At 39.6% G+C, this 26321-nt stretch overlaps 1 protein-coding gene and 1 long non-coding RNA gene across 8 annotated transcripts in view; one reads left to right on the top strand and one right to left on the bottom strand.

Annotated features, from left to right (window-relative positions):
• Positions 1-26321, bottom strand: part of LOC112473647 — a 91398-nt gene that overhangs the window by 35355 nt on the left and 29722 nt on the right. For all 3 annotated transcript variants that reach the window (XR_003044092.1, XR_003044091.1, XR_003044093.1), the window contains one exon: positions 4706-4900. This is a non-coding gene — a long non-coding RNA (uncharacterized LOC112473647). The remainder of the gene's footprint in view (positions 1-4705; positions 4901-26321) is intronic.
• The window catches only part of STON2 (stonin 2), a 114694-nt gene that overhangs the window by 84500 nt on the left and 3873 nt on the right, over positions 1-26321 (top strand). For all 5 annotated transcript variants that reach the window (XM_015599637.2, XM_006925634.3, XM_025041991.1 and 2 more), the window contains one exon: positions 20865-22703. In XM_015599637.2, the coding sequence (XP_015455123.1) occupies positions 20865-22703 (1839 nt within the window). The remainder of the gene's footprint in view (positions 1-20864; positions 22704-26321) is intronic.

The following is a 26321-nucleotide window of genomic DNA, read 5'->3' as shown; positions in this document are numbered from 1 at the left end:
TGTGAAATGTGAAGAGTCTGAGTGATTATTGAGATGAATCTTCAAACACAGTTATGACACTCAGCATTTCTATAGATGGTTACCTTTCTCCCCATGTTAACTATTCAGGATAAATTTGATTTTTAGAGGAGCTCCTCATTTAAATTATATTCTCTTCAAAATTTGCTCCTCCATTTAAATGTTCAGTGCATGTTATGATAGCCACCAGCTAAAAAAGAATAATTATCACGCTTAGGCATAGCTGCAGAGCTGCCTCTGCTTGATCATTTTTTAAGGGGTTCATGCCTTACTGTACCTTTTTATTGTCTGCTTTATTGGAAAATGTCCAGTTTTAGCTAGATTTCCCTTTCTTCATTTCCCTAAGAGCCAATGAGTTGAAAATGCCATTGTTTTTTCTAATGTGATGAGTATCGAGGCAGAGCCAGCTCTGGGATGTCAGGAAGCACATAGTTTTTAAAAACAATACCGAAATCATAAAAGGAAGAGGACTGAGTTTCAAGAATGTAAAATTTCTTGTTGTCACAGTGTGAGTGATCAAGCTGTACTTCTGTGCTTAGTGCCATTTATAAGAGTAGAGAGAGAACATTAATATAGAGAGAACAAAGGAAAGAATCAGGATTCTTTGGTTGCATGCAACAGAAGTGGACTCTGGCTATAGAAATTTAAAAAGAGAGTTTGTTAGAAGAACATGGGGTAAGGGGGGAGAGTGTGCTGACAGAATCGAAGGGAAAGTTGAGAAATCAAGCCGAAAAGCCAGAATCAAAAATCACAAGAGCTAGAACAGCATTGGGGTGCCTGGCAAGGATTTGCAGATGGTTTCTTCCAGTGCTACCATCTTGATGAATGAACAACAACCATTTTCAGTTTTGTTTTCATTTTCTTAACAAGTCAAATTCCAGGGTCTCATTGGCTTAGCTTAGTTCACGCGGCTACAGGAAGTCAGGGGACCTTGACTGACAGTCTTGCCAGTCATTCTCTACTGAGGCAGTCCCTGAAAAATGCACTTTAAACAATACCCCAGAAGTACTAACTATAAAAGAAAAAAATTGATAAATTTGACTACAGTAAAATTAAGACTGTCTGTTATTCAATAGATACAACTAAGAGAGTTAAAGGCAAGCCAAAGCAGGAGAGTAAATATTTGAATCGATACACCAAACAGGGACTCATCCAGTATATATAAAGAACTACAAAACAGATGAGCATCCAATAGACAAGTCTTGAAAAGGTAATTCACTGAAGAAGATATTCCAAATGACCAATAAATATATGAAAACATGTACAACTTCATTAGTCATCAGCGAAAGCTTAATTAAAGCCACAATATGACACCACTACACACACACCACTATAGCTAAAATGAGAATGACAGACAATATCCAGTGCTGGCAAAGATGTAGAGCAACCAGAACTCTCATATACTCCAGAAGAGAGTGTAAATTGGTATGATCACTTCTCATACCCAATGACAGAACGATTCCACTCCTGGGTATATACCTAAGAAGAATACATACATATATGTACCAAAAAGCATGTATATGAATGTTCACAGAAGCACTAGTCATAATGACCCAAATCTGGAAGCTATCAACTGTCTATCAGTATTACAATGTCACATTCACACAATTGAATGTAATATAGAAATGCAAATTAGTATACTACATGCAACAAAATGAATGAATCTCATGAATATAAAGAAGATATACTGTACAACTTCATTCGTATAAAGTTTAGAAGCAAGCAAGCTGATGTATGGTGTTAGGTACCCTGAGAGAAGAAGGGAGCCGTTAGGGACTGAGATGGGGCACAACGGGGTCTTCTGGGGTGGTGGCAATGTTCTGTCTCTTGACCTGGGTGTAAGTTATCTAGGTGTCTTTACCTCGAGAAAATTTATTGAACTTTAAATATGCGTTTGGGGGTGGGGGTAGATGTGTTCTATACTTTAATTAAGAGTTTTGAAAAGAGAAAGAATAATGAGAGAGGAAGGCTAAAGTCCACCCATACTGGCCCTAGAGTAACAATGCCTGGGTTTAAATTCTGACTCTGTCCCTTCCTCACTGTGTGACCTTGGGCAAGGGACATAATTTCTTTGTGCCTTAGTTTTGTCATTTGTAAAGGGAGAGAATAGCATTATCTACCTCGTTGGGTTGTTGGAAGGATTGAATGAGAAAATCCAGGTAAAGTGCTTAAAACAGTGTCAGATATGCAATAAGCATATACAAAAGATCTACAAAAATGCACTTAGGTGCATTTTTCTGTATTTGTGTTATACTTTAAGTGGATGAAAAAGGCAGTGGTTTTGAAACCTGGTTGATAATTGGACTTAGGCAAGTAGCTTAACCTCTGTGAATGATATTTTCTTAATCTATAAACTAAAACCGATACCTCCCATAGGTTGTGATGAGGATTGATGAAAGCAGTGTATGTGGAGCACCTAGTCCAGAATGAGACATTAAAATATTTCATTCACCTGATCCGCTCACTGGGGTAGAAGGTGAAAAATTGGGGCAGCCCTTTCCTGTGTTAAGATTTGGAGACTGTCTGGGGTTTGTCGCTTTGCTAGGGGAATGACCTCCTGTCATTATTGGTGCTGTGAATGGAACCTGTCACAGTGTGTCAGTATGGTGGCACAGTGACTCAGCCTCTGGGACAAAGGGCACTTCTGCTTATCAGAGCCACTGCTTGACAATGTCCCACAGCCACCACCATTGGTTTCCTTTTCCTGTGGTTAGTCATAGCCACACCTGCAAGTTGGGGTGCAGTTCCTGAGCCAGGTGTGCACTCAGTAAGTATTTACTGAGTGTCTGCCAAGTGCCAGGTGTTGTTAGACTTTGGAGCATGTAATAACACCTAAAAACAGGGTAAGAAGTAAAATAAAATAAAACGTAGGCCTTGCCTTCAAATAGCTTATAGTCTATTAACAAGATATATGTGTTTCTTCTGAAAGCTTTTTTCCCCTTTTTTCCTCTCTTCTGATATCTTCCACTCACTCAGTATATATTCTCTCATATTCTTATTCTAATTCATTCTCTCTCTCCCTCCTACTCTCTATCTCTTCTTCTTCCTCTCTCTCTTTCTCTCTCTGTCTCTCACACACACACACGCGCGCGCACACACACATGTATACTCACACACGCACGCACACATACACACGCACGCACACATACACCCGTCACTGAACTTTACTCCATATAAGCAGGCTAAAAGCCATTTAACATGGCCTCTATCCAACAAAAGCAATCAACTCATAGCATATATCTTCTCCTTGGCTCCCCTGAAACTATAGATGGCCATGCCTTACATTAATTATGATAACAAAAATAACCATTTATCAGGTGTCTGTTATGTGCAAGGCACTATGCCAGGCACTTGCCTATATTATATGTAACCTCATAACATTCTGCAGGGCATCATTATCCGATTTTATAGGTGAGGGACCTGAGGCTTGGACAGTTAAAATAATTTGCCCAACATCACCCACAGCCTCTTCATGGCACAATGCAAGCCTGCTCTCTCCCCATGCGCCATGCTCCTTGTAGAGCTGTTTGCAGTGTTTGTTTTGATGATTAAATAATGTAAACACCCTTCTGTGTCAATTTGTCAGTCAGTCAACTGTGCACATAAACCCATGTGGTTAGGAGAGGTTGGTACCGTGGTCACTCTTACTGTAATTATTCTAGTTTGACTGGAAATGTCAATAAAGAGCCAGCCAGCCATGCATACTTTCTGAGCTATTGTTTTGTAAATGCTTCAGTATTCAGCCTCACTTACCTGCTGTGCCATCAGAAGGGATACTGAGCCTATTTCATTATCTATATTAAAATCTTGGATGCAGGCACCACAGGAAGAGCCGCTGCATATTTAGAAACTTCTGCCATTTTAGTCCTCCTCGCTGGGCTGGCTGTCTCTCAGATTAATTTAATACTTATTGCTAGTCTCTGTTCTAGAGATTTATAGACGATAGGAGTATCTGAAGCAGATTAAAGGAAGTATTGCTATAAGCTGGGCACAGAGGAAGCACCTGATAAAGTGCACGTTCTGAGTGGTTTTGTAGAAGGAGGCACAGTGTAGAGTGGCTACTATTCCCACTAGTCTGAATGTTTTTGGGCCCTGTCCTCTAAGCTTCTATAAGCCTGTCTCAAACGGAAACAACCAACTCTACTTACTCCACGTTCTTATGATATATTTTGGGGTTCATGTCATGTTTAAGTGACGAAGGAGGTCAAAAGCCAGCTGAGCACCATTTAAGATGTAGTCTTAAGCTTTTCAGCCTCAGAGAGTTACTCATATTGTTGTTTTGGTAGGTGAGACTTTCTGGAGATTGACATCACTTTACAACAGAAGTATGCTGGCAATATGACTGACACCAGTTATTTGTTCAAAAACCAAAAGCTACTATAAATCGAGCTTCTTTTGCATGTGCTTCGATCTTTACAGCTATTATTTCCTGTTCTTACAACAACCATTCATGTTGTTGGATAATTACTCACATTCCACAAATGTGAGTACTGTGCCGGCATCCCAACCAGGTGTGTTTAATTTCAAATCTTGAACTCTTTCCACTCTTCCTCATTGCCTAAAGGCATTCTCGCTGCTGTTACATTGACAACTGAAATGTCAGCCCCTTTGCCTGTTTGTCTTCGATAGACTAGCTAGAATTTTCAGTCATTTCCCTTCTGGGGTTCACACAGCACTTTGTACATACCTGTCAGAGCACTTTCTGTTGTATTCTCATTGCTTTTACTGCATCACAATTGGTCGTTTCTTCTTCTAGATGCTGAACTTCTTAAAGGCAGTAACAGTGACTCATTTTTTTTCAACCCAGCAGCTGGAAGTGTTCTGGGTTTAAATCTCGTGTCTAGTTTTGCTGACGTTATATCCTCAGCATGTGATACGCTGCCTGTTGGCAAACAGTATATGCTTAGTAAATATGGAATGAATTAATGATTGAATAAATATAATCTTAGATATTATTCTTCCTCTACAGATCTTTTTCATTATTAAGACTGAGGAATAATAGTTTCTACTTTATAGGGTTGGTATGAGATTAAATGAATGAAATGAGACCAGAGCGAGCGATGGTGTGATGGTGATCTTTGAGATTCAGAGAGTGGTTTTAAGATTTCTCATGTTGCTGTGTTTAAATAGTTCACTTATGTTTATCTCTATAGTAGTATTCTAGTATATGAATATGACATAATTTGCTTATCCATTCTCCTGTTGATGGATATTTGGGGTGCTTCCAGTTCTTTTATGAATAAAGCTGCTGTGTATATTCTTGAACAAGTCTATTTGTAGACGTATTTTTCATTTCTCTTGCACACAAATGTAAGAGTAGAATTGCTGAGTCATAAGGCAGGTGAATGTTTAGTTTATTGGAGGATGCCAAACTGTTTTTGTGAAGTGACTTTACCATTTTATATTCTTAACAACAATATAGAAGAGTTCTAATTGTTCTACATCTTGTGACACTTGGTATTATTGTGCTTTCTAATTTTAGCCATTCTGGTGGATGTGTAGTAGCTCACTCTGGCTTAATTTACACTTCCCTAGTGTCTAATGATGTTGGCTATCTTTTCATGTGCTACGTGACCATTGATATAGCTTCTTTTATGAAGGGCCTCTTTTTAAAATTGGATTCTTTGTCTTTTTATTATTGATTTGTGGGAATTCTTTATGTATTCCGGATACAAGTCTTTTATCAGTATCATGCCTTTTAAATTTTTAAATGATGTCTTGATAAATAAATTTATGAAGTGCAATTTATTATATTCTTTTTTTTCATGGTAGTGCTTTTGTATCTTAAGAAATTATTGTCTACCTCGAGGTTATAGGATTTTTTTTTAGTATTTTCTTCTATAAGTTTTATAGTTTTGGCTTTCATATAAATCTGTGATCCCTCTCAGGTTAATTTTCATATGTGTAGAGAGAGGAAGAGTTAAAATCTTTTTTTTTTTAAATATGGATGTCCAGTTGCTCCAGCATATTTTATTAAGAACTTTCCTTTCCCATTAAATTTCATGGCACATTTATCAAAACTCAAATGACCATATGAGTCTACTTCTGGACTCTCTATTCTGTTTCATTTTTGTCCATCTGAAACAGCTGAAGTCTCAGAGGCCTGGCGCTGGAGAAGCCTTCTCCCTATTAGACTGAGAATGGCAGCTCTAGGCTGTGGAATAGGGACCAGGCATAGGCTGTTATTTCAAGCTGCTGTGTTTTATTTTCGTGGAACAGGAAGTCATTATCTGGAGAGTCACAAATCCTTGAGAGTTCATTAACACTTCAGGAAAGGGAAATGTCACTTGCTTGCCAGCAGGTAGAGCAGGCTTTATCACTGGAGCTACAGAGCCTCCCAGGAGCCATTCAAAATAACTATCTTGTCAACTTAATCACTTTTTTTTCCTAATCACAGGTTCCTGATACAGGGTATGTTGGGGTTTTTTGCTTGCTTTTTTAAAATACTAATGTGCCTACTAGTGAATATCATTTATTTTCATAGTCTTATATTGATTATTGAATTTAAAACTTTTATCCTAAGCAAAACAACTACCCTCAAAATGAAGAAATAAATGTCCTCTTTCTCTTCTTTCATCAGTAATAATTAAAATAGTTTAAATCGATAGCATACCATATTTCACAAATGGTATTCACATGTCTCATTTCGTCCTCATGACCATATTGTGATAGGTACACCAGATTATTATTATTATCCTTTTTAAAAGTGAAGAAACTGAGATTTAGAATTGAATAACTTGCTCAAGATGAGATAGTTCTAAAGACATCGAGCTGCAGTCTCAAGGCTGCAGCATAAGAGAGGTCAAGCTGAGGGTTGTGAATTCGGCCTCCTTGGGCTCACATCCTCATTCTACTGCTTACCAGTCTGTGACTTTGGTTAGGCTACCTAACCTCTATGCCTCAGTGTCCCTGTCGATAAAGTAGGGATAATGGTGGGACTTACTCATGTAGGTGTCTCCAGGATCAAACAGATAGTTTCAGTGCAGCTGTAGGCAGAGCACCTGGCCTGTGCTACATGATGGTGAGCACCAGCCTTGCCACTGCTGTTGTCTGAGGTGGAAGCGATGGTGGGTCATTATCTCTCTCTCTTTCCAGCTGTCTCTCTTGCTCTAAAACCTGAAATCTACGTCCAAAGTCACCAGAGTACTCCAGACACACTCCAAAACTCACCAAGGGCTCTGTGGGCTTAGAGAAACTAATCCCAAATTAAATACTTTGAAGAAAAACTAACACCATAAAGGTAGCTTCCCCCTGTTGAATTTTGCCTGATACTGACGATTATGTGGTGTTTTCTCCTCTAAAACACCCCCTTTTCTTCTTAATCGTAACTAGACATCTTAAGGTTTTAGATAGTTACATTCTTCCTCTCGAAATATTTTTGGGTCTACGGCTATGCCACCCTGAATAAGCCCGACCCTGTCTGATCGGGGAAGCTAAGCAGAGTTGGGCCTGGTTAGTACTGGTTAGTACTGGTTAGTAGACCACCTAGGAAGACCAGGTGCTTTGGTGTAAAAAATAAAAAATAAGGGATTGTAAGCTGACAAGGTCCTTGCAATCTGTGAGATCAACCAAGGGTTGCCTCACCTAAACTATATATATATTTTTGGGGGGAGGTGAGGGGGGAGGACTATTCTTTATTCACTAACAACTTTTATCAAATTCATGATGACTATTGTATTTGCCACAATCTCCTCTTTGAAGATAGGATAGAAATTCCTGTGCTGTACAGTGCATGCTCTTGAAAAGTTTTTGAGGAAACAAACCTCTGTTTTATGTTGAGTAACCTGCCCTAAAACTTGTTAAGTTTCTTGCTTAGAGGTGGGCAGATGATTCTGTCTGTTCTTTGTTTGACTTCTCACATATATGCAAATAAGAGGAGGCAACAAGTAACCACGCCTCCCAATATGCTGTGTGTCTAGCTGCAGAGGACACTCTACCCCTGGGAAACGCTCTCCAGGTAGGACACAAAGGTTACTATTTTAAAATGTTGGCAGCACCTTTGTCAACATTTCACAGTATATCACAGGCAGGCAAGAAACTTCAGACTTGGGAATAGAAGTCCTGATCCATTACCTCATTTCTGTCTACTGAAACCCTTGACTTTAAATGTCAACGGGAGTCACATTTACTTCATGAGACAAATCATTAGCATTGCTCATTCCTTTATCCAGTATCATACTTTCTTATGACTTCATGTATCCTGCACATCTCCACTGAGGCAGCTAGACATTGCATATATGTGCTGGAATTAATATGTTTTCATGCTCTGCTCTTCGAGCTCTATTAGCATACATAAAGCTCATACTAAGAACTTGGTCAGATATTGCCAACCACCACTGACACTTACTGTCTTCCACATTGCCTGTTTTGAATGTTGTCCCATGAAAATTCTCATCTAAGAATGCTAAGCAAAAAATGTAGTCTAAAATTGTATATGCAGAATGGTCCCTACTCTGTAGGTAAGTGTTTATGAATGCGTATGTGCAGAGTGAGACAGCCTGAAGGAAACACACTGTAATGGTGACATCAGTCATCTCAGGTAGCAGCAAGATTCAGGTGCTTTCTAATAGTCTATGTGTGTTTCTGTACCTTCCAAATTTCCTGAAGTACAACTTATTTAAAATTATCAAAAAGTTTCATCTTCTTGACATTTATCGAAACAAATTGTTATTTATTTTAGAGCTTAGTGAATGGAACGTATGAATTCACATGTGAGTGCATTAGATTCACTGGGCCTTAAATCTTGAGTTTTCCCCAGCTGAGGAGAAAAACACTCAACCGTGATCCAAGGGACAGTTGGAGGACAAGTCACTAAAGTGGTATCTGCCAGTTCAGGGTGTATAAAGCTATGAGAGTGTTTTGGCCCTCTACTTTCTCCCTCTTCTCTAGTTACTTATTTCATTTCCTTTCTCAGAAACACTTACAGTCTCTGGGAGACTTTTGAAAATGCCATGACCTCTTTAATATGTGAAATGTATGTAACTCAACACACAAGTTTTGGTTTAATGTATCTGTAAATAAGTCTTTATTCTAAGACTGCTTTCTGCATTTTTATGGTCTTCTAATTCTAAAATGCAATAACTGCCCACCTAGGACCCATTCAAATAGCCTGAGGAATTCTAAGACTCATTTGGGACCTAAAACTACCTCAATATCTGGAAAGTAATTATAGACCTTACCAAACAGCGGTTGAGCACTTTCGAACGTTAGGGGCATGTTCACATGTGTTGTTTCATATTTGCTTCCAAACGAGAACAATGATTATGATTATCCCATGTGACATTGAGGGAATGGCACAAAGAGACTCACCCAAGACCACAGCAAGTTTGTGGCAGAGCCAGGACTAGAATAAAACCTTCTGTTTCATGGCTTTATTAAAGCTCCCACAATGCCAAAACAAATGTCTCCTTCCAAGATCTCCCCAAGGGTACCTGGACTCTAAGGAATAGTAATAATAATAATAATAATAATAATAATAATAATACCACCAAATACTTATATACTGTGTGCTATGTAAATTTTATATATGTTAAATCAGTCCTCACCATAATTTAAGAGCTAAGTACTATTATTATCTCCATTTTATAGTTGCAGGAACGGAAGCCTAGTGAAATTAAGTAACTTGGCCAAGGTCACAGAGCTGGTTGGTGGGTAGAGTAGCCAGGATGTGAAGCAGCCTGGAGCCACAGTCCATAACCTTGACCACTTGACAATGTAGCAGATCCTATCCGCTTCCACCTATGTTTATGCCTACAGTGACCCAGGCCTAAGATGGCAGTTCTTCAGAAAAGAGCCTTAAAATTCCTTCCCTGCAAACTTACAGTGTTTGAAGTATGTGTCTCGCATTATTTAAGCAATAAGAATACCGTTCTTTTTCCGTGTGAAAAGAGCAAGAGAGAGTAGAGAGGAGCAATAAAACTGAAATAGTTTTGCTCAATAGCAGTTTGGAAGATTCTAGGAACTTATATTTTCTTATGATTCCTTCAAAGATCTTTTCATCTACCTCCTGCCTGGCTGCTAAGGAGCTTGAATTGCCAACAACAGAAGCCAGCTTTACTAACTTTAAGCAAAAGGAATTTATTCTTAAGGACATAGTAATTATACTGGATCAGAAGAAAAGCTGAAAACTCGGGCTTCAGGAAGTTGATGTATCAGCTTTTACTGTATTACAAACCATCTCGAAAACAAGTGGTCCCCCAAATAACCATCTGTTTAGCTCAAGATCCTGCAAATCAGCAATCTGGGCAAGCTTGAGCAGTGCCCACTCTATGCTAGGCTGAGCTGATCTCTTAGGGTCCGCAGTCATTGCCTGGTTGGCTAGGGTGCCTTGCTTCTCCTCCACACGGTCACTCCTCCCTCTGGAGGCATGGTGGTCTCTGGGTTCCAAGTACAGCAAAAGAGGGCAAGCCCCAGTGCGCAAGCACTTTTCAAGTTTCTGTTTGTGATGTGTTTGGTCTTGACTAAAATAAATCACGTGCTCTAGTTCAAGATTCAGTATGGAAGGGGACTACCCAAGAGCATGGATAGAGAAAGGAAGAATCTGTGGCCATTCTTGTTATCTCCCACAGATGGTCAAGGAACTTGGCAACCTTAAGGCTCATGTCAGCAAGGACTAATGTGCAGGCTCTTCAGGGTGCCCCCATCTGAACAACTCAGCTTACAGCACTTTTCTGCATCGGAGTCAGTCCATTAAAGATTTCCAACAAGAATCTGGCTTTGCTTGGGTTGTAAGCATCACAGGTGGAGCATCTTGATTGACAATCCATGAATGGTCCAACGAGCGGGGAGAAGTTCAATTGTGAAGTTGTTACCCAAAGTAGTAGAGGAAGGATGCGGGGCAGGTAATACCATATTCCTTCCCTCTATATGGTTCATTATATTGACTTTATCCTTCCCCTCTGAACCATGTGGGTTGACTTTATTGAAAGCAAAAGTAACAGTCGCAAGCCATTACTTGAACAACAGGAGATTTAAAACATTTTATTCAAAAGACACTTACTGTAAAGCTCGTGATGACCGTGGGATAGCTCAAGGTCTCACAGACATTCCCTCTTCCTGTCATTGCTTTGTATTTGTTGAGCACCAAGAATATAGCCAAGAAAGGGGCATGAAAAGACTGGTGTTCTGATAGAGAGGTCGCATAATCCTTGGCCCTGGCAGCAACTTCAACAGTTGTTTGTTTAGGTCAGTTTCAAAATTTATGCAAAATTGGAAGACTGGTTGTAAAACTTACTGGGAAGCAAGGAGGGGTGGTGGTGAAGTCACGTTTAACTAGATTCCAGGCAACAGGGAAAGCCTGAGATGAGTTGTCAGCATGGCCGCCAGCGAGCTGGGGCACTTAAGATTAAATTATTGCCTAAATAATACCAGAGTTTAAGGGAATAGTAGATCCTTCTTATTTGCTAAATTACCTTTCCCTTTGGACTGACAACTAAGACCATTTTTTTCTGGTTACAGTAGCCCACTCTTACAAAGGACAGAGAATAGGTGATATTTTTGTGAACCCATGCGAAGTATTTGAAATATACCCAGTATACTAAACCAGTTTTCTCCAAATGTTCAGTTATGTTTCTCCAAAGGTTTGACCATGAGACTCTATTAATTTGTAAATTTATAAATATGCTATATGACAAATTTTTTTAGTTATAAATATACTAGGTACTTTAGTAAATGTTTTATAACATATAAACAAAAATTAGAAATGTTTAAAAGATGGGTTAAAAGGTGAACCAAAAAAAAGAAGTTTTGATATTTTCTTCCCATATCCCATGGATCATCCTGTATGCCACTTTGGGGACTACTTGTCTGGAATTCTAAAACATCTTAGACCTGCCCAATAATTACAAAGGCAATTCTTAGTACCAGAGGGATAATAGAAATGTTCTGTCTTCAACAGTATACTCATGACTTAACACTTCCCTTATGTGGTAGATTCCAGTGCTGCTTTGTTACAGTCACAGTGGCTTTGTGAATGCACACTCTCATATCCCTTGTAATTCCTGAGCCTTTGTAGATTTATCGCTGAAATAATTATGGAAGTATTTGGACTCATGGAATCATAACCTAGGACAAACTTTTTTCTCTTTCCATCCCTCTCTCTTCTTTTCACTCTTCTTTCTCCTTTCCTTTTTTCTCCATCAGATTGATAATAATATAACGTCAAAGGCATTCTCTCTTCCCATATTCTCCCCCTCTCCTCTGCCTTTTGCTTCCTTAAGAATTCTGAAATAAGAATATTTGCACTTTTTTTTGTGATAGCTAACATTTATTGAGCAGTAAGCCAGTTAAATTCAATGTTTGTTAATGATCTCATTTATTCTCACAACAACCCTATGAAGAATTGAGAAATACTGAGGTTTGGAGAGGGTTAGGTGACGTTCCCAAGATCTTATAGTTTTCTAATGGCAGAGCCAGGTCAAAATGACTCCAATACCCAAGCTTTACCCTTTACTGCCCACAGTGGCACAAAACAGGCAGTAGAGACCAGCGTGGGGCCAGGAACTCAATCCAGCACGAGTACAAGGCACTTTTAAGCTAGCCTTTCCCTTATGGGCCCTGTTTCCACCTAGGAGACACTAGTGAATACGTGCTGGACCCTGTGGTTGCTGTAGCAAGTCAGGACAAGTGCTGAGTGTATGGATCATCTGGAAATAGCTTTTTATTCTGTGTTTTCCTGTACATTACCAACTTTATGAGGTTTCTGAAAAATTTGAGAGTTTCAGGAGTATGAATAGATCTCTGCCTGCTAGAACAAATCTGTTGTTATGCTAGAAATTAGTTTTCCTGCTTTTTAAAGATATTATCTTAACTTGATATGTTTACAGTTTATAAATTGCATCTACCATTAGTCTGTAAGACTGTCTCCTTTGATCTTGGTAACTAAAAGGGAGCTGGACAAGTACTGAAATAAAATCAAATTACCAACTCCAAATTCAATTGAAAAGAAGTGGCTTACAGCATGCAGGAGCTGTTTAGTTATTTTGTTGTCCTTGGTGGAAAGTCTGCATAAAGAGTCATGAGCTTTGAGCAAAATAGGTGAAAGGGAATCATTTGTAAAGATCCTTTGAGCTTCCAGGGATTGCCCCTAACCTTGCTATGGGTACCCTTAGCCCAACTGATTGTATACCCTGCCCCAAGTTAACATTTTGACTGTCTCCTGGAAGTTATACTATAAGCTAGCAAAGTTAACAAATGGAAGATAAACAGGCTTGATACGGACTCAGTCAGAACACCTGTTCTTCTCATCCTCAATACACATGTACACAAGTATATGTGTGAGAACCCCCATTTCTGTTTCTTTGCCCTTACCATGGGCCTCTTAACCAAAGCAACTTTGGAGAAGTTGCAGTTCTCACCACTAAGGTTCAGAATGATCAGACTGAATCTGCTCTACAGGAAAATGGCTCTACTATATAACTGTTTCAGGACCGTGAAGGGAAAGAAGACATTGCTGTATGTACTTAAAGTATATAAGCCCATCAGGGTAAGCACACTTCCAAGCAGCTGAGACTGGTGAGGCTCCCAGGCTACACTCCCAGAATGAGTGGGCATGGGCCCACACCGTGGTCCAGGTGGTCCATGACCCAGGCAATGGCCATCAGACTCATAAGTATATACAGAGGATGATGAGTCCCAGCTCTGCAGGGGCATATACTGATTGGTAGGACATTGATAACAGTTAAAAGTTGACTGATATATTCAAGGGAGTAGAGAAGGAGATGACAGAGCCATTAGTTAGATGGAAACTTCTAGGTTAACTTTATTTGGTCACTTTGATATCCTCTCTGAGGCATAGCTGTTTTCTGTTACCAGCATAACCAGGAGGATAATCAAGCCCTTATCCTTGAGTGTCCCCTAAAACTTAGTAAATCTGATTCTTTTCTGTGGCTCTAACTATTACAGGTAAGAGATGTAACTCAACACACAAGTTAGTAAAGGTAGTGAGGTGAGTCTTTACCTCCTTGGAAGTTCCAAGACTTGGGGACTATCTTACAAAGTCTGAAACCTGAATTTATCTGCTCGCCCAAGAGTGATGAGGCTCTTAGCAATTGACATCTCTGACCAAACGTAAGAGGGGGGTTCAGTCCCTTCTAACTCCACTTTAGGGTGTACTGATTCACCCTAGTCCTTCACTAAAGTCCAGGAGCTCGACTATTCCCCCATCCCCTTAGGGGTCCAAGGGTTTTTTGGGTCTTACAAGCATCCTGGGTTATTGCTGGGGTGTATCCTCACATGGTGACCAGGTGAATAATGAATGAGGATGTAGAGGCACACATGAGTGAAACTTTCACTGTGGCCGTGGGACAGGCAGTCCTGATGAGTTACCTGTCATGCTTACAGTCAGGGCTGGGGACCATAGGCCTGCCGCTGTTTCTGGAAACTTGCTCAGCGCCCCTCCAGGCAGTCCTCCTGGTCTCCAGCCCTGGAACTTCCTGAGCATAAAAACTGCTCGAATCAGAGTCAGAATAAAGACACCTCCACCTCTTTTTCCCTTGCCTCTATTCTACATTCCCCTTACCGTAACTTCTAGATACTACTCCTTCTCGTCTAAGCTCCTGAACCAAAAGAGCCCTTTCCGCTTCTTGTCATACTGTAGAAGAGTTTGGTGTTCCATCAAGCAGAGCTTCACAGGCCATCCCAAAGGGCCCAAGCCCTAGAAACCCTTCTTTGTTCTCATTACCTTTAGTGGGCTTGGAAATAGTTGAGGATGGAAGGGAAATACAGGAGGATTTTTGCTAATGTCAATAACAAATAAGACACAGATTAAATTCTCAGAAGGCCTCATTACTAGTTAAGTGTTTGACATACCCTGATATATAAAATGTTGAGATTAATTTATTCAATGGAATGCTGATTTTTCAGTTTAAATGCTGGAATTGCTCCCTGCCTTCTACCTCTGCTGGGAAACTAGAGTTGGCCTGTCATACCACAGCAAGGTGTTACACTATTATAGAGATCCTGCCCGGATGGGATCTGGAGAATAGAGCTTTCATCTAAGATAACATGAGAATCTGATATCAGAAAGGCAAATTAAGCCAGGGAACTAATAAGGCAGTTGAGTGGAAGTTGTTAGAAGAAGAAGCCAAATGCAGGGATCTAACGATTGAATACTGGGAAGGCATAGGCAGATGGACAATGGTGGAACAGAAGCAGAAGTATGAACCAGAGAGAACAGATTGGTGAGGAACAAACAAGATATTGGGGATGTTCTTGGGCCATCCATCAAACTAAAGTCCAATGCTTGCTTTTCTGAGCAAGAAGGGAGCTGGCAGGGGAAGTTGGACCAGTCATTTGAAGAAGGTACTTAATACTACTTCACAGGACCTCCTAGCAAGTAAAAACCAGAATCTAGTGTCGAATGTTCTTGGCAGGGATTCTGTCAAGTAATGGTAAGTGGCAATTTGATGAATTGGCTTCTTCAGTTTGGGGATATCTCTGACCAAGTAACTTTACTAGTGTGAAAGCATCCTCTCTCCAGGACCACGCTAGACACGTGAATAGACTCAGACCTTCTGGCTCTTCTTTTTAGCAGTGTATGTGATAACTAAGTAGGTCCCAGTTGGGTTTACTCAGGTTAGAAGGCCCCTTCATAAGGCTCAGGTGAGTAACGCCTTCACCTATACACCAGTGCACATTGGGGTGGCCTTACTCAACCTGATGCCCCAAAGCTTCCCTGTGTGAGTAGATGTTAATCCTTGTTTAGTTGACTTCTTTTCCCCACTGAGCAATGTTCCTAAAAAGTTGTATGTTGCTATAACTTTCACCATTCTCAAAGGTACTGAGAAAAATTAACTAGATTTCAGCTTAGTGAACCTGCATTAAGAAAATACCGGAGTTAATGAACATTAAAAGCAGGACTTGAATTTTAATCTCATCTTGGGCAGTTTACTTAAACTCACTGAGCCTCAGTTTTCTCAGCAAAATGAAGGGACCAAGTTTTATTATTTCTACAATCTCTTCAAGCCCCCAAATTCAGTGATCTGTGTTTCTCTTTTCACTCTACAGATCCTTCTACAAATATTTAAGTGCCTACTGTGCATCTGTGGCTGGTTATATAGTTTTAAGTATATCTTCTTGTATAACAGTGACTGCTATCTCATGTTGAGAAAACCGATCTAAGAGTATTTGTTCTTACCACTGCTAATAAATTTGAATAAACAGCTGCAATAAGTTTTTTGCATTTGTCATTAACAAATTAGATTAACAAATGGGGAAAGAAGATGGCAGAGTATCTGCTGTATTCAGAATATAGAGACTCTTAATTTTTCCCTCCAGGATCTTACTTTTTCTTCAGTTTGGTGGCTTTGATTACCGTTGCAGTCATTACTTAATCTTTCAAGAACTTAAAATAGATTGTGGTTTAGCATTAGAAGAATCCACCGTTTCTCTTTAGATGGCCTCAGTAAGGACACTACCTAGGAGGCTCACAGGCACTCCAAGTCCTCCCTTTGGTATGGTAGGATGGCCTAATCTTTATGCATGACTTTCATTCGGCAGCAGCCCAACATAATAAAAGCAATTTGGAGGTAGCAGGTGGAAGGGAGAGTTATGAAAATAATGCTGAATTTCTGGTTTTGGTTTTATTTTAATAAGTCAATAAAATGGAATCGTGAGTGAGAGTTAATTTCATTCTGAAGATAATGAGTTTTTGCCTATTTATTACTGGAGAAATTTGCCCATCTCTCCCCTCCACCCCGCCATTTCTGGGATCTGCCACACCAGTCATAAGCGTCTTAAGAAAGACCTAACTGCTGCTTTATCAATGTGAATTCCAGCTAAGCTGTAGTTTTCTTTCTCTAAAGTTAATTAGAAGGAGTAATAAAGATATGTTTTCATCTTGTATTATTTTGTAAGCAATACAACAGTTTTTAAAGAAGGAACACAGACTTAAAGTTTTTTAAATCACTTCTTATCCCACATGAGACATTTGATTTTACATAAAAATGTGAAATATTATATTCTAAAGCTTTTTAAAACATATATATTTTATGTCATGAAAATGTATCCTTCTAGTAGTAGTAGTAATAGCAGAAGTGGTAATAACTGCTACGATCTACTGAACATTTATTATTTGCCAGGCACAATTCTGCTAACATCTGTATTACATTTTGCCAGCAATCTTGTTGGGTAAGATTTAATACTTTTCTAATTATATAGATGAAAAAACTGAGATGCAGAGAAATTAAACAACTTGCCCAAAGTCACATAGCTAATGAGCTGTGGATACAGAATGGAAATCCAGGCAATGTGACCCCAAATTGTAGGCTCTTGATGTTATTCACTCAACAATATATATCATGATCAGCTTTCATGTGACTAAACATGCATCAATGGCATTGTCTTCAGAGCTGCGTGCGATTCCATTTCAGAATGTAACAATTGATATAACCAATCTCCCATTATCGGGCATTTAGGTCATTTCCAATTTTTCTATGATAAAACATTGCTATGATAAGCATACCACTCTGTATGTCATTGTATGCCTATCTTGTTCTTTCCTTAGGATAAACACCTAAAAGTAGAATTCTTTTGAGTCTTTTATACACATTTTCAAATTGTCTTCCAGAAAGATTTCTTAACACCTCCATCAGAGTATAAATTTTCCCATGTCACCAATAATAATTATTATTCTTTCTAAGTCTTTGTCTCTGTGACCCAGGGAGAATTTATTTATTGTTTTGTAAGGTTAAACTCTTTTTTCCAAATAATTATTAGACATTTATATTTGTTCATTTGTGAATTGTCTGTTATCATCCTATTTTTTCGTGAGAGTTTATCCATTTTTATTAAGGATACACCATCATTATATATTCAGGACATTAAGTTTTTGTCATTTGTGATGCAAATAATTTCCCCAGAAATTTTACATGCAGATAAGTTTCTTGTTTATATGTGAGTCTCAAAAACCACCTTTAATAAAAAGAGGCTAAAAAAATATATGACCTAACCTTTGTAAAAACTAGCAAAGATGTTTTTCAGTCAATTATAAATGAAGCAAAATTACGTGCTCACAAATAAGAAAGTCACTATTAATAAAGAATAATTTTTTAAAGTAGTATTCTGTAGTCCTTGGGTTCACCTCAAGAAATTCTTTATTTTCATGTGAACTATCGACTACTTTTGCTTTTTATTTGTAAAGTGTCTTTATTAAGATAATTTTTCTTTATAAGTGACTTTGTAGAAAAACAAATTTTCATTTTCAGAGATATGATCTATAAACACTACCATCTCAAAGGATGAGTTTTAAAACAGGTTGTAATCATGAGAAATGAAACTTCCAATGGAGAGAAAATTTTGTAACAAAGTCACTTCATATAATTTAATGACTGTCAAAAAAATATATAGAATCTCGAGAAATTAATTATAAAAATTTCCCTCTAAATATAAGGATACTTTGTTTAAATCGTATTATGAGTCTAATGCTTTGAAATGATCTAGGACTTGGTGTGATTTTAAGTAACTTGATTTAAAAAGAAATTTATTGTAAGAAAATTATCTTCAGTGGAGACAGAGTCCCTTTTTTCCCCCCTTCTTTTTTGGCTTGGGAGAGCAAGATCAGAAATGCTATTTTGAGGGCCAGATTCCCAACAGAAGGGAATCCTTTGGCAGTTTTGGCAGAAGGCCACCTCCAGAGGAAGCTTGTTTTGAACTAGGGAGTGGTGATGAGCTCCAAGGCAAAAAGGATGCCCCTGATACAAGGGATGGGTGGGTCAATACCAGACGGTTTGGGTGGAAAGGCTACATTACAAAAACTGTAGAGCTGCTTCATTAGAAATTGATGCATTTAAGATGCACCCTTTCCCAGTTCTTTAGGGAGGATCAGTTACTGTTCCAAGGAAGTGATTGTATTTTACTCAGGGCCACACTGTTCCCATTAGCCTTAATAATAATAATAGTAACATGTTCCCTTTAGCCCTAACAACAGCAACAACAATAATAAGACAGTAGTAGTAGTAGTAAGAGTAATAGTAGTAGTAGTAGTAGTAGTAGTAGTAGTAGTAGTAAATAAAATATAAATCCTACAAACAAGGATCGTTTCCTGACCCTTTCTCCTTCATTATCCAGAAAATGTCACTTAGGCATCTATAAAAATGGATTAACGATTAATTTGAATGATAATGACATTGTTAGTTTTAAAATGCTTTGAAATCCTTTTGTGGTGCTGTACGTATAGAAAATATCTTTTGCTCATTATATTTCTGAGGTGACTGTGGATATGTATATATGCATGTTCAAGTACTTAGCCTACATTTTCAAAACTGACGTTTTTAGTAGAGGGAATTTGCTATTGGTTTGAGTAAAAATGCTCGGAGAGATGAATGGCAAGCCGGCCAGCCCATCCATGTGTAATTACATTTGCAATCATGTGTGGATTTGGTATGATTAGTTGTAATATTCACGAAGGTTTAGCGAGGCAGTTGGAAAGCTCAACCATTTGACTATCCCTGTTTCTTTGACTCCAAATCCTGGCGGTAGAAACGGATGGAATGGTGGCTGATATCCCCATACACATTCTTCCAGGGACAGACAGAATAGAACTGCCTCACAGCAAAGTTTCTGTTCTCACTCATTCAGTCAACAAATCTTCGCTGAGTATCTACTATATGCCAAACACATATTTGTTTTCTGTGCTATTTCTTCATCAGAAGCCACTCCTCCTTACTAATGGCCTCATTTCCTCCTTCCTCCCCACAGCCCCAGCAGACACACAGGGTCTTTATGCTACTGAAAAGGCTTGGATCTTTCCCACTTGGAAAGTCAAGTCCTGTATCTCCTTCCTTGAATGCCCTGCTATGGTGGAGTTTTATTTATAATACCTTTTTTTTTTCCACCCTTAAAACTCAAGATAGCAAAGTATTTTAGAGAAGATAGAAGAGATTATGTCATGAATGTTTTCTCAAGTTACCACACACTTGTAAACATTTTAATGGGTGGATATTATTCCATTGTGTGTCTCAATTTCTTAACATTGACCCAAATTCGGTTCACAATTTGGATTTATTTCCTTAAGTCATTGTTTATGAATATTTGTAAGACCCTTAATACAAATTACCAAACCACTTTCAGAGAGTTTATAGCAACTTACAGTCCCATTAAAGTTCTCTTTATTGTTCATATCGTAGCACCCTTACCCTTATTGAAAACTAAAAATTTTAAATCTTCACTTTTTTTTTTTTAATTTGCCTTTTTCTTATTACTAGTGAGATTGGACATTTTTCATATGCTTATGAGACACTTTTAATTTTTTTTCCTGAGTTCCCAAATATGTCCTTTGCCTGTATTTCTGTTGGAATTTTTATATTTTTCTTATTCATGTGTATGAACTTATTTCATATTAAGGATGTTAACATTTTGTCTTTGTATTGATCACATTTGGGCAAAAATCGCTCCAATTACATTATTTGCAATCATATTATTACTTAGAGAAGATAACTTATTTTATTCAGTGAGATCAGCTTTATTATTATTTTATGTAGGAAGTGGTTTTCAATGGTTAAAAATTAAAAATGCATTCTTTGAGCAAAGAAAACCATCTATTCCAGTAACATCTATGAAATAAAGGGAGAATGTATAAGAGTTAAATTGCAAGGGACTGTGGTCCTACCAGTGCTTGTATATCAATCGATTCATTTGCATTCTTACTGTATTTGATGTGTAATAAGTGTGTTTATTACAAAATTATGAGATCTGTGCCCAGACTAAGCACTTGAGACAGGTAGTGAACTTCTTTAGAATTTACCGGATTCTAAATAAAATTTTGGTCATTCCTCATTCCCATACCTCAGTTTTCCACACCACTAGAGGTCCTGAGTAGCAGCCCTCATATGTTATTCTTTTCCTTTTAGACAATTCTTCCTCACTCCAGGAAGATGAAGAGGTAGAGATGGAGGCCATCAGCTGGCAGGCCAGCAGTACAGCCATGAACGGACACCCTGCCACTCCAGTAACTTCTGCTCGTTTCCCCAGCTGGGTCACTTTTGATGACAATGAAGTCAGGTGCTCTTTGCCACCCATCACCTCTCCTCTGAAGTCGAACACACCAACTGTTGCATCTGTGATCCCAGATGTACCTTATAATTCAACTGAGTCATTTAAGAAGAGGGAACGTCCCAAGAGCACGTTGATGAACTTCTCCAAAGTTCAGAAGCTGAACGTTTCCTCCTTAAACCATCCACCTTCTATAACTGAGGCTCCACCCTGGAGGGCAACCAATCCTTTCCTGAATGAGACTCTACAGGATGTACAGCCCTCCCCTATCAACCCTTTTAGTGCTTTCTTTGAGGAGCAGGAAAGGCGCTCCCAAAACAATTCCGTTTCCAGTACCACAGGCAAAAGCCAAAGAGATTCTCTCGTTGTCATCTACCAGGATGCCATCAGTTTTGATGACTCAAGCAAAAACCTGTCACACTCTGATGCTGTTGAAAAACTCAAACAACTCCAAATTGATGACCCTGATCACTTAGGCAATGTAACACTAGCTGATGATGACCCAGTAGGTTGGATTGAACTAGATGACCACCCTCCTGGTTCAGCACTGTCCCAGCCCAGGGATGGGTGGCCAATGATGCTAAGGATCCCTGAGAAGAAAAACATCATGTCCTCTAGGCACTGGGGACCCATCTACATCAAACTGACGGACAGTGGTTACCTGCAGCTGTATTATGAGCAGGGCCTAGAAAAACCATTCCGTGAGTTCAAGCTAGAGATCTGCCATGAGATTTCAGAACCCCGACTCCAAAACTATGATGACAATGGCAGGATCCACAGCTTGCGGATAGACCGTGTCACCTACAAGGAAAAGAAGAAGTATCAGCCCAAACCTGCTGTTGCCCACACAGCAGAGAGGGAACAAGTGATTAAGCTGGGCACCACCAATTACGATGACTTCCTGAGCTTCATCCGTGCAGTTCAGGATCGTCTCATGGATCTGCCTGTGTTATCAATGGACTTGAGCACAGTAGGCTTGAACTACCTTGAGGAGGAGATTACAGTGGATGTCAGAGATGAATTCTCTGGCATTGTGAGCAAAGGAGACAACCAGATTCTCCAGCACCATGTCCTGACACGGATCCACATTCTGAGTTTCCTCTCTGGGCTTGCAGAGTGCCGCTTGGGCCTGAATGACGTCCTCATCAAAGGGAACGAAATAGTCTCCCGGCAAGACATCGTGCCGACCACCACCACAAAGTGGATCAAGCTACACGAGTGCCGTTTTCACGGGTGTGTGGACGAGGATGTATTCAACAACTCACGGGTTATTCTGTTCAACCCTTTGGATGCGTGCCGCTTTGAGCTAATGCGGTTCAGGACAGTATTTGCTGAGAAGACTTTGCCTTTCACGCTTAGGACAGCAGCAAGCATCAATGGGGCAGAGGTGGAGGTGCAGAGCTGGCTCAGGATGTCAACCGGCTTCTCCTCTAACTGTGAGCCCCTCACTCAGGTTCCCTGTGAGAATGTGATGGTCCGCTACCCTGTGCCCAGCGAGTGGGTGAAAAACTTCCGCAGGGAAAGTGTCCTGGGGGAAAAGTCTTTGAAAGCCAAAGTGAACCGGGGGGCCAGTTTTGGTTCAACTAGTGTATCTGGCTCTGAGCCTGTCATGAGAGTAACTCTGGGAACTGCCAAGTACGAACATGCCTTCAACTCAATTGTGTGGAGGATAAACCGACTGCCTGACAAAAACTCCGGTAGGTAGAGGTTTCTCGTCTTTGAAAACCACCGTGTGGTGACCAACGAGCTGGGGGATCACAGTTCCACATGCTGTTCCCCGATGAAGTGCTGAGTTGTGTTGTGTGACAGGAATGGTGGTGGGTGGGGAGCGGGACCAGAAAAGCAAAAATATTTGAACAAAGTCACAAACACGGATGACTCAGTTTTCACCCCATCTTTTCACCCCTTTAATTCTCACACTTCTTCCATAAAACTATACATTACTCTTCTCAGCTGAGCTGCTAAGCAGCTTTCCAGGGCCACTCATGAATTTCTATTTCTTCCTGACTCATTAAAGTATTATCTGTGGTGCTGGAAGCTATCCATTTCCAGATCCTAGAAGGCTTCTGGGTTTTTGAAGAGGTATCTTTTTAACTGTGCCCTGGGTTTAGGTAAAAGGCCAGTTTATGGCTAATGATATGGACAATACAGGTGAGGAGTAGGTAATGGTATGGACAATACAGGTGAGGAGTAAGCCCTGTCAATCATAGCATCTTGAGCACAGAGTTGGCAATTGGGATAGGAAAGAAGAGATATGGCCTGTGATGAGACTGGAAATCTAGCCAGGATATGAAGGTCCAAAATGGCTGAAATTCTGCAGACAAAAAGTAAATGCAAGAATGTTTAAACAAAGAAGGAAAGCTGGTCTGCTTACAGCTATCAGGGGTGCTTTTGTGCTTGAGTGAGTCCAGAAGGCAACGACTTTCCTCATGGGTCCAGTGAGATTTAGTTAAATGACAAAACTAGGGAGTAATCAAACCAGCTCTAATAGCCTGATTTATTACAGTAAGTCTGGGTGACCCCAATGACAGACAGTAAGCCCATGATCCTGTGACCTTTTAAACCATTTTTTTTTTTCTTGTTTATAATAAACTTTGCTCATCTGTTAACAAAAGTGGATATCCTAACTGAGCAAAAAGAATAAAGTTTGGAAAAAACTCTTGATTAAAATTTCTTTTTCTTATGTAAGTATTCTTCTTTCCATTCTCAATATTAAGTCCTAACAGTGTGTTCAGTCTTTATTTCCTTTTCTGAGTGGGGAGAGGCTATGTTATCATACTCTAAATATAAGATGATGTGGTAGCAAGAGGCAATATGATTTGGTCATCTCTCCAGGCATTCCAGGCAGTGGGCACTCTGTGTCAGACACTGGGTATAGCAGTACAAACTGAAGAGACAATTGGACCTCTGTGTCTGAGGCTGGATTTGCCACCCTCTTTTTCTAAAGTGACAGAATTTTTAAAACAAAGTCTTCTTCTCTGGGCTTGCTAATTAATTTCCCCTGAAACAGCAGTGTATTTCCTGGTGATGGCACTGATTTCTACCTCATCCACAGGGCTCATCTGAATTGACAGAGGAAAGGAGAAACCCAGAATTCAACTTTGGCACAGAAGCCCTTGGGAAGAGAACCTAGGTGACAGGGAGAAAATTACTGTTTAACCTGCTAGACACTTGGCTTGGGAAAAGATAAGGCCTCAGGTTTATGTTTATTGGAATTTTAGCTCTTAAGTATATTAGGCATGGATTCAGATAACTTTATTATGGAACTATTGGATTTTTCAAGCTGGAAGGGATAACTTACTCAAACCTCCTCTTCTTTCTACATAAAAGAAGATTAAGGACTGGTAAAGTGGCATGACTCTTCTGAAGTCACGAAGCCACATCCAGGGGTCTTTTTGCAATACCACAGCTGTCTCGTAGTAGATGTCACCAAATAGACACAAATTTGATATAATTTCCACTGTGAGAACAGAGATTTACCATTGCTGGTCCTCACTGTGTCCAGCCCTTGCTCTCTTCGCCCAGTGCTCCGTCCGTGAAACTAGAGAGTTGCTGGTGATCTATTAGTAATTATCCCTTTTCTGAGCTCTTCTGCCTTTGTCTACAGACAGCTTTAGCCTTGGGAAGCTGCCTTTTATAGATTATTTTTCATAATCCTCACACCTTCATTTACAGTGAAGGAGACCTGGACCTTTGCACGCCTACTCCCGCCCGCTGTGGGCCTGCATCCCCAGCCCCCAGCAGGCAGGGTGGTCACACCACACATAGAATGGGCCAGCAGGCCTGCACCTCTGGCTTTGCTGGCAGTCACTGCAGCTTTGTCTGCATCCCAGCCACCAAAGACTAACAAGCTGCCATTGGATTCCAGCATGGCTTCCGCCCGTGGGGCCCAGCCCAGTGAATGCCTGTGCAGTCCCCTCTCTCTGGGCTCTACCAGGACCCCTCCCATCCTAATCCCAAGAGTTTTTCTCAATCCTAGAAGGCCACAGAACAAAGCACCAGTCCTTTTGCTTTCCCAGATCATCCGCCATGGAACAAAACATTTTGTCCTGCACAGGTAGCTTTCTTTTTTGGAAAATAGAAATCTGAACTTTAATGTTAAATTTTCTAAACTTCCTCAAGGAAGATGACATAATGCATGGGCTCCTTAGTTCGTTACCATAAAATAAACCATACTAACTTTCTCTTTCCACCAGCCCTACCTACCCATTAGTTGATGCTGGGAATCAAGAAAGAATGTTACTTTCATAGAGTTTGTTGTGAGTACATTTTGGTGGGGTGACAGGCGGGGGTCAGTCTTATGGAAAGTAATGATTTCTCAATATTCCAACAATGTGTAAATAAAGGTAATTAGATAAAACTGTCGTTCAAGTTGCTATTGAGTTAAGTTACGAAACTCCTCTGTATACTTTGTAGTGATCTAAATCTGTAACAATGCATTGAGAGGTGTTTAGGACATAATTGGGAGTCAGTCAGATCTGAGTTTTATTCCTAGCTATATAATTTAATGGCTGTATGACCTCAGGTAATTAAACCTCTCAAAAAAATTTCATTTTCCTCATTTGTAAAATAGGTTTATTAATACTGAGGCGATTAAGAATGAAATTAGATAATGCTTTTAAGTGTTCAGCACAGTCTCTGGCCTGTAATAAATGCTCAATATATGATAGCTATATAATTACATCTGCGTACACAATTAAAAAAAATTAAATGGATTCATTTTCAAATAATGTAACTTTTACCATTATATGCATCTTAAGTTCCTTTTCTAAAACCGGTGCAAATTTTTCGATTAATTTCCCAAAATATTACTCTTTAGAAATAACCATTGAAATATTCCACATTTGTGAAATAGAGGAAAACAAATACTTCACTCTGTAATGTTTTCCTTGGAGAGAGGGTGTGTATGGCCTTACTCTGAGATTAAAAAGTTCTGCCCAGACCAATAAAGGAAATTGGAATTGTTTATTTGGGAAAACTCAGATAACTCAGGGCTGTTTCAGTTACGTAATGAATACAAAGCCATGTAACGTTGTTTATCCTAGCGAGTTGCTATATGGGGGCTCTTACAGCTGACTTCCTCTACAGACCATGTCACCCTGCAAATCAGACAAAGTGGTTAAAACAATTTGGAGTCAACACTGCTGATTTCAGTTCTTAGCTCTGCCACTTCCTAATAGAATGTAATATTATGACCTCAAGGGATTGTTATGCAGAGGCGGTGAGAGAATGCATAAAGGATTTAGCACAGTGCCAGGCACAGAGTACTCAACATATGTTTCCTGCTACATCTGATGAATGACGATGACAGTGCT

This window comes from Pteropus alecto, unplaced genomic scaffold (assembly GCF_000325575.1).
Source record: "Pteropus alecto unplaced genomic scaffold, ASM32557v1 scaffold8, whole genome shotgun sequence".
Taxonomy (NCBI): domain Eukaryota; kingdom Metazoa; phylum Chordata; class Mammalia; order Chiroptera; family Pteropodidae; genus Pteropus; species Pteropus alecto.
Note: the sequence above shows the minus strand (reverse complement) of the source record. Positions and strands in the feature narration are given on the sequence as shown.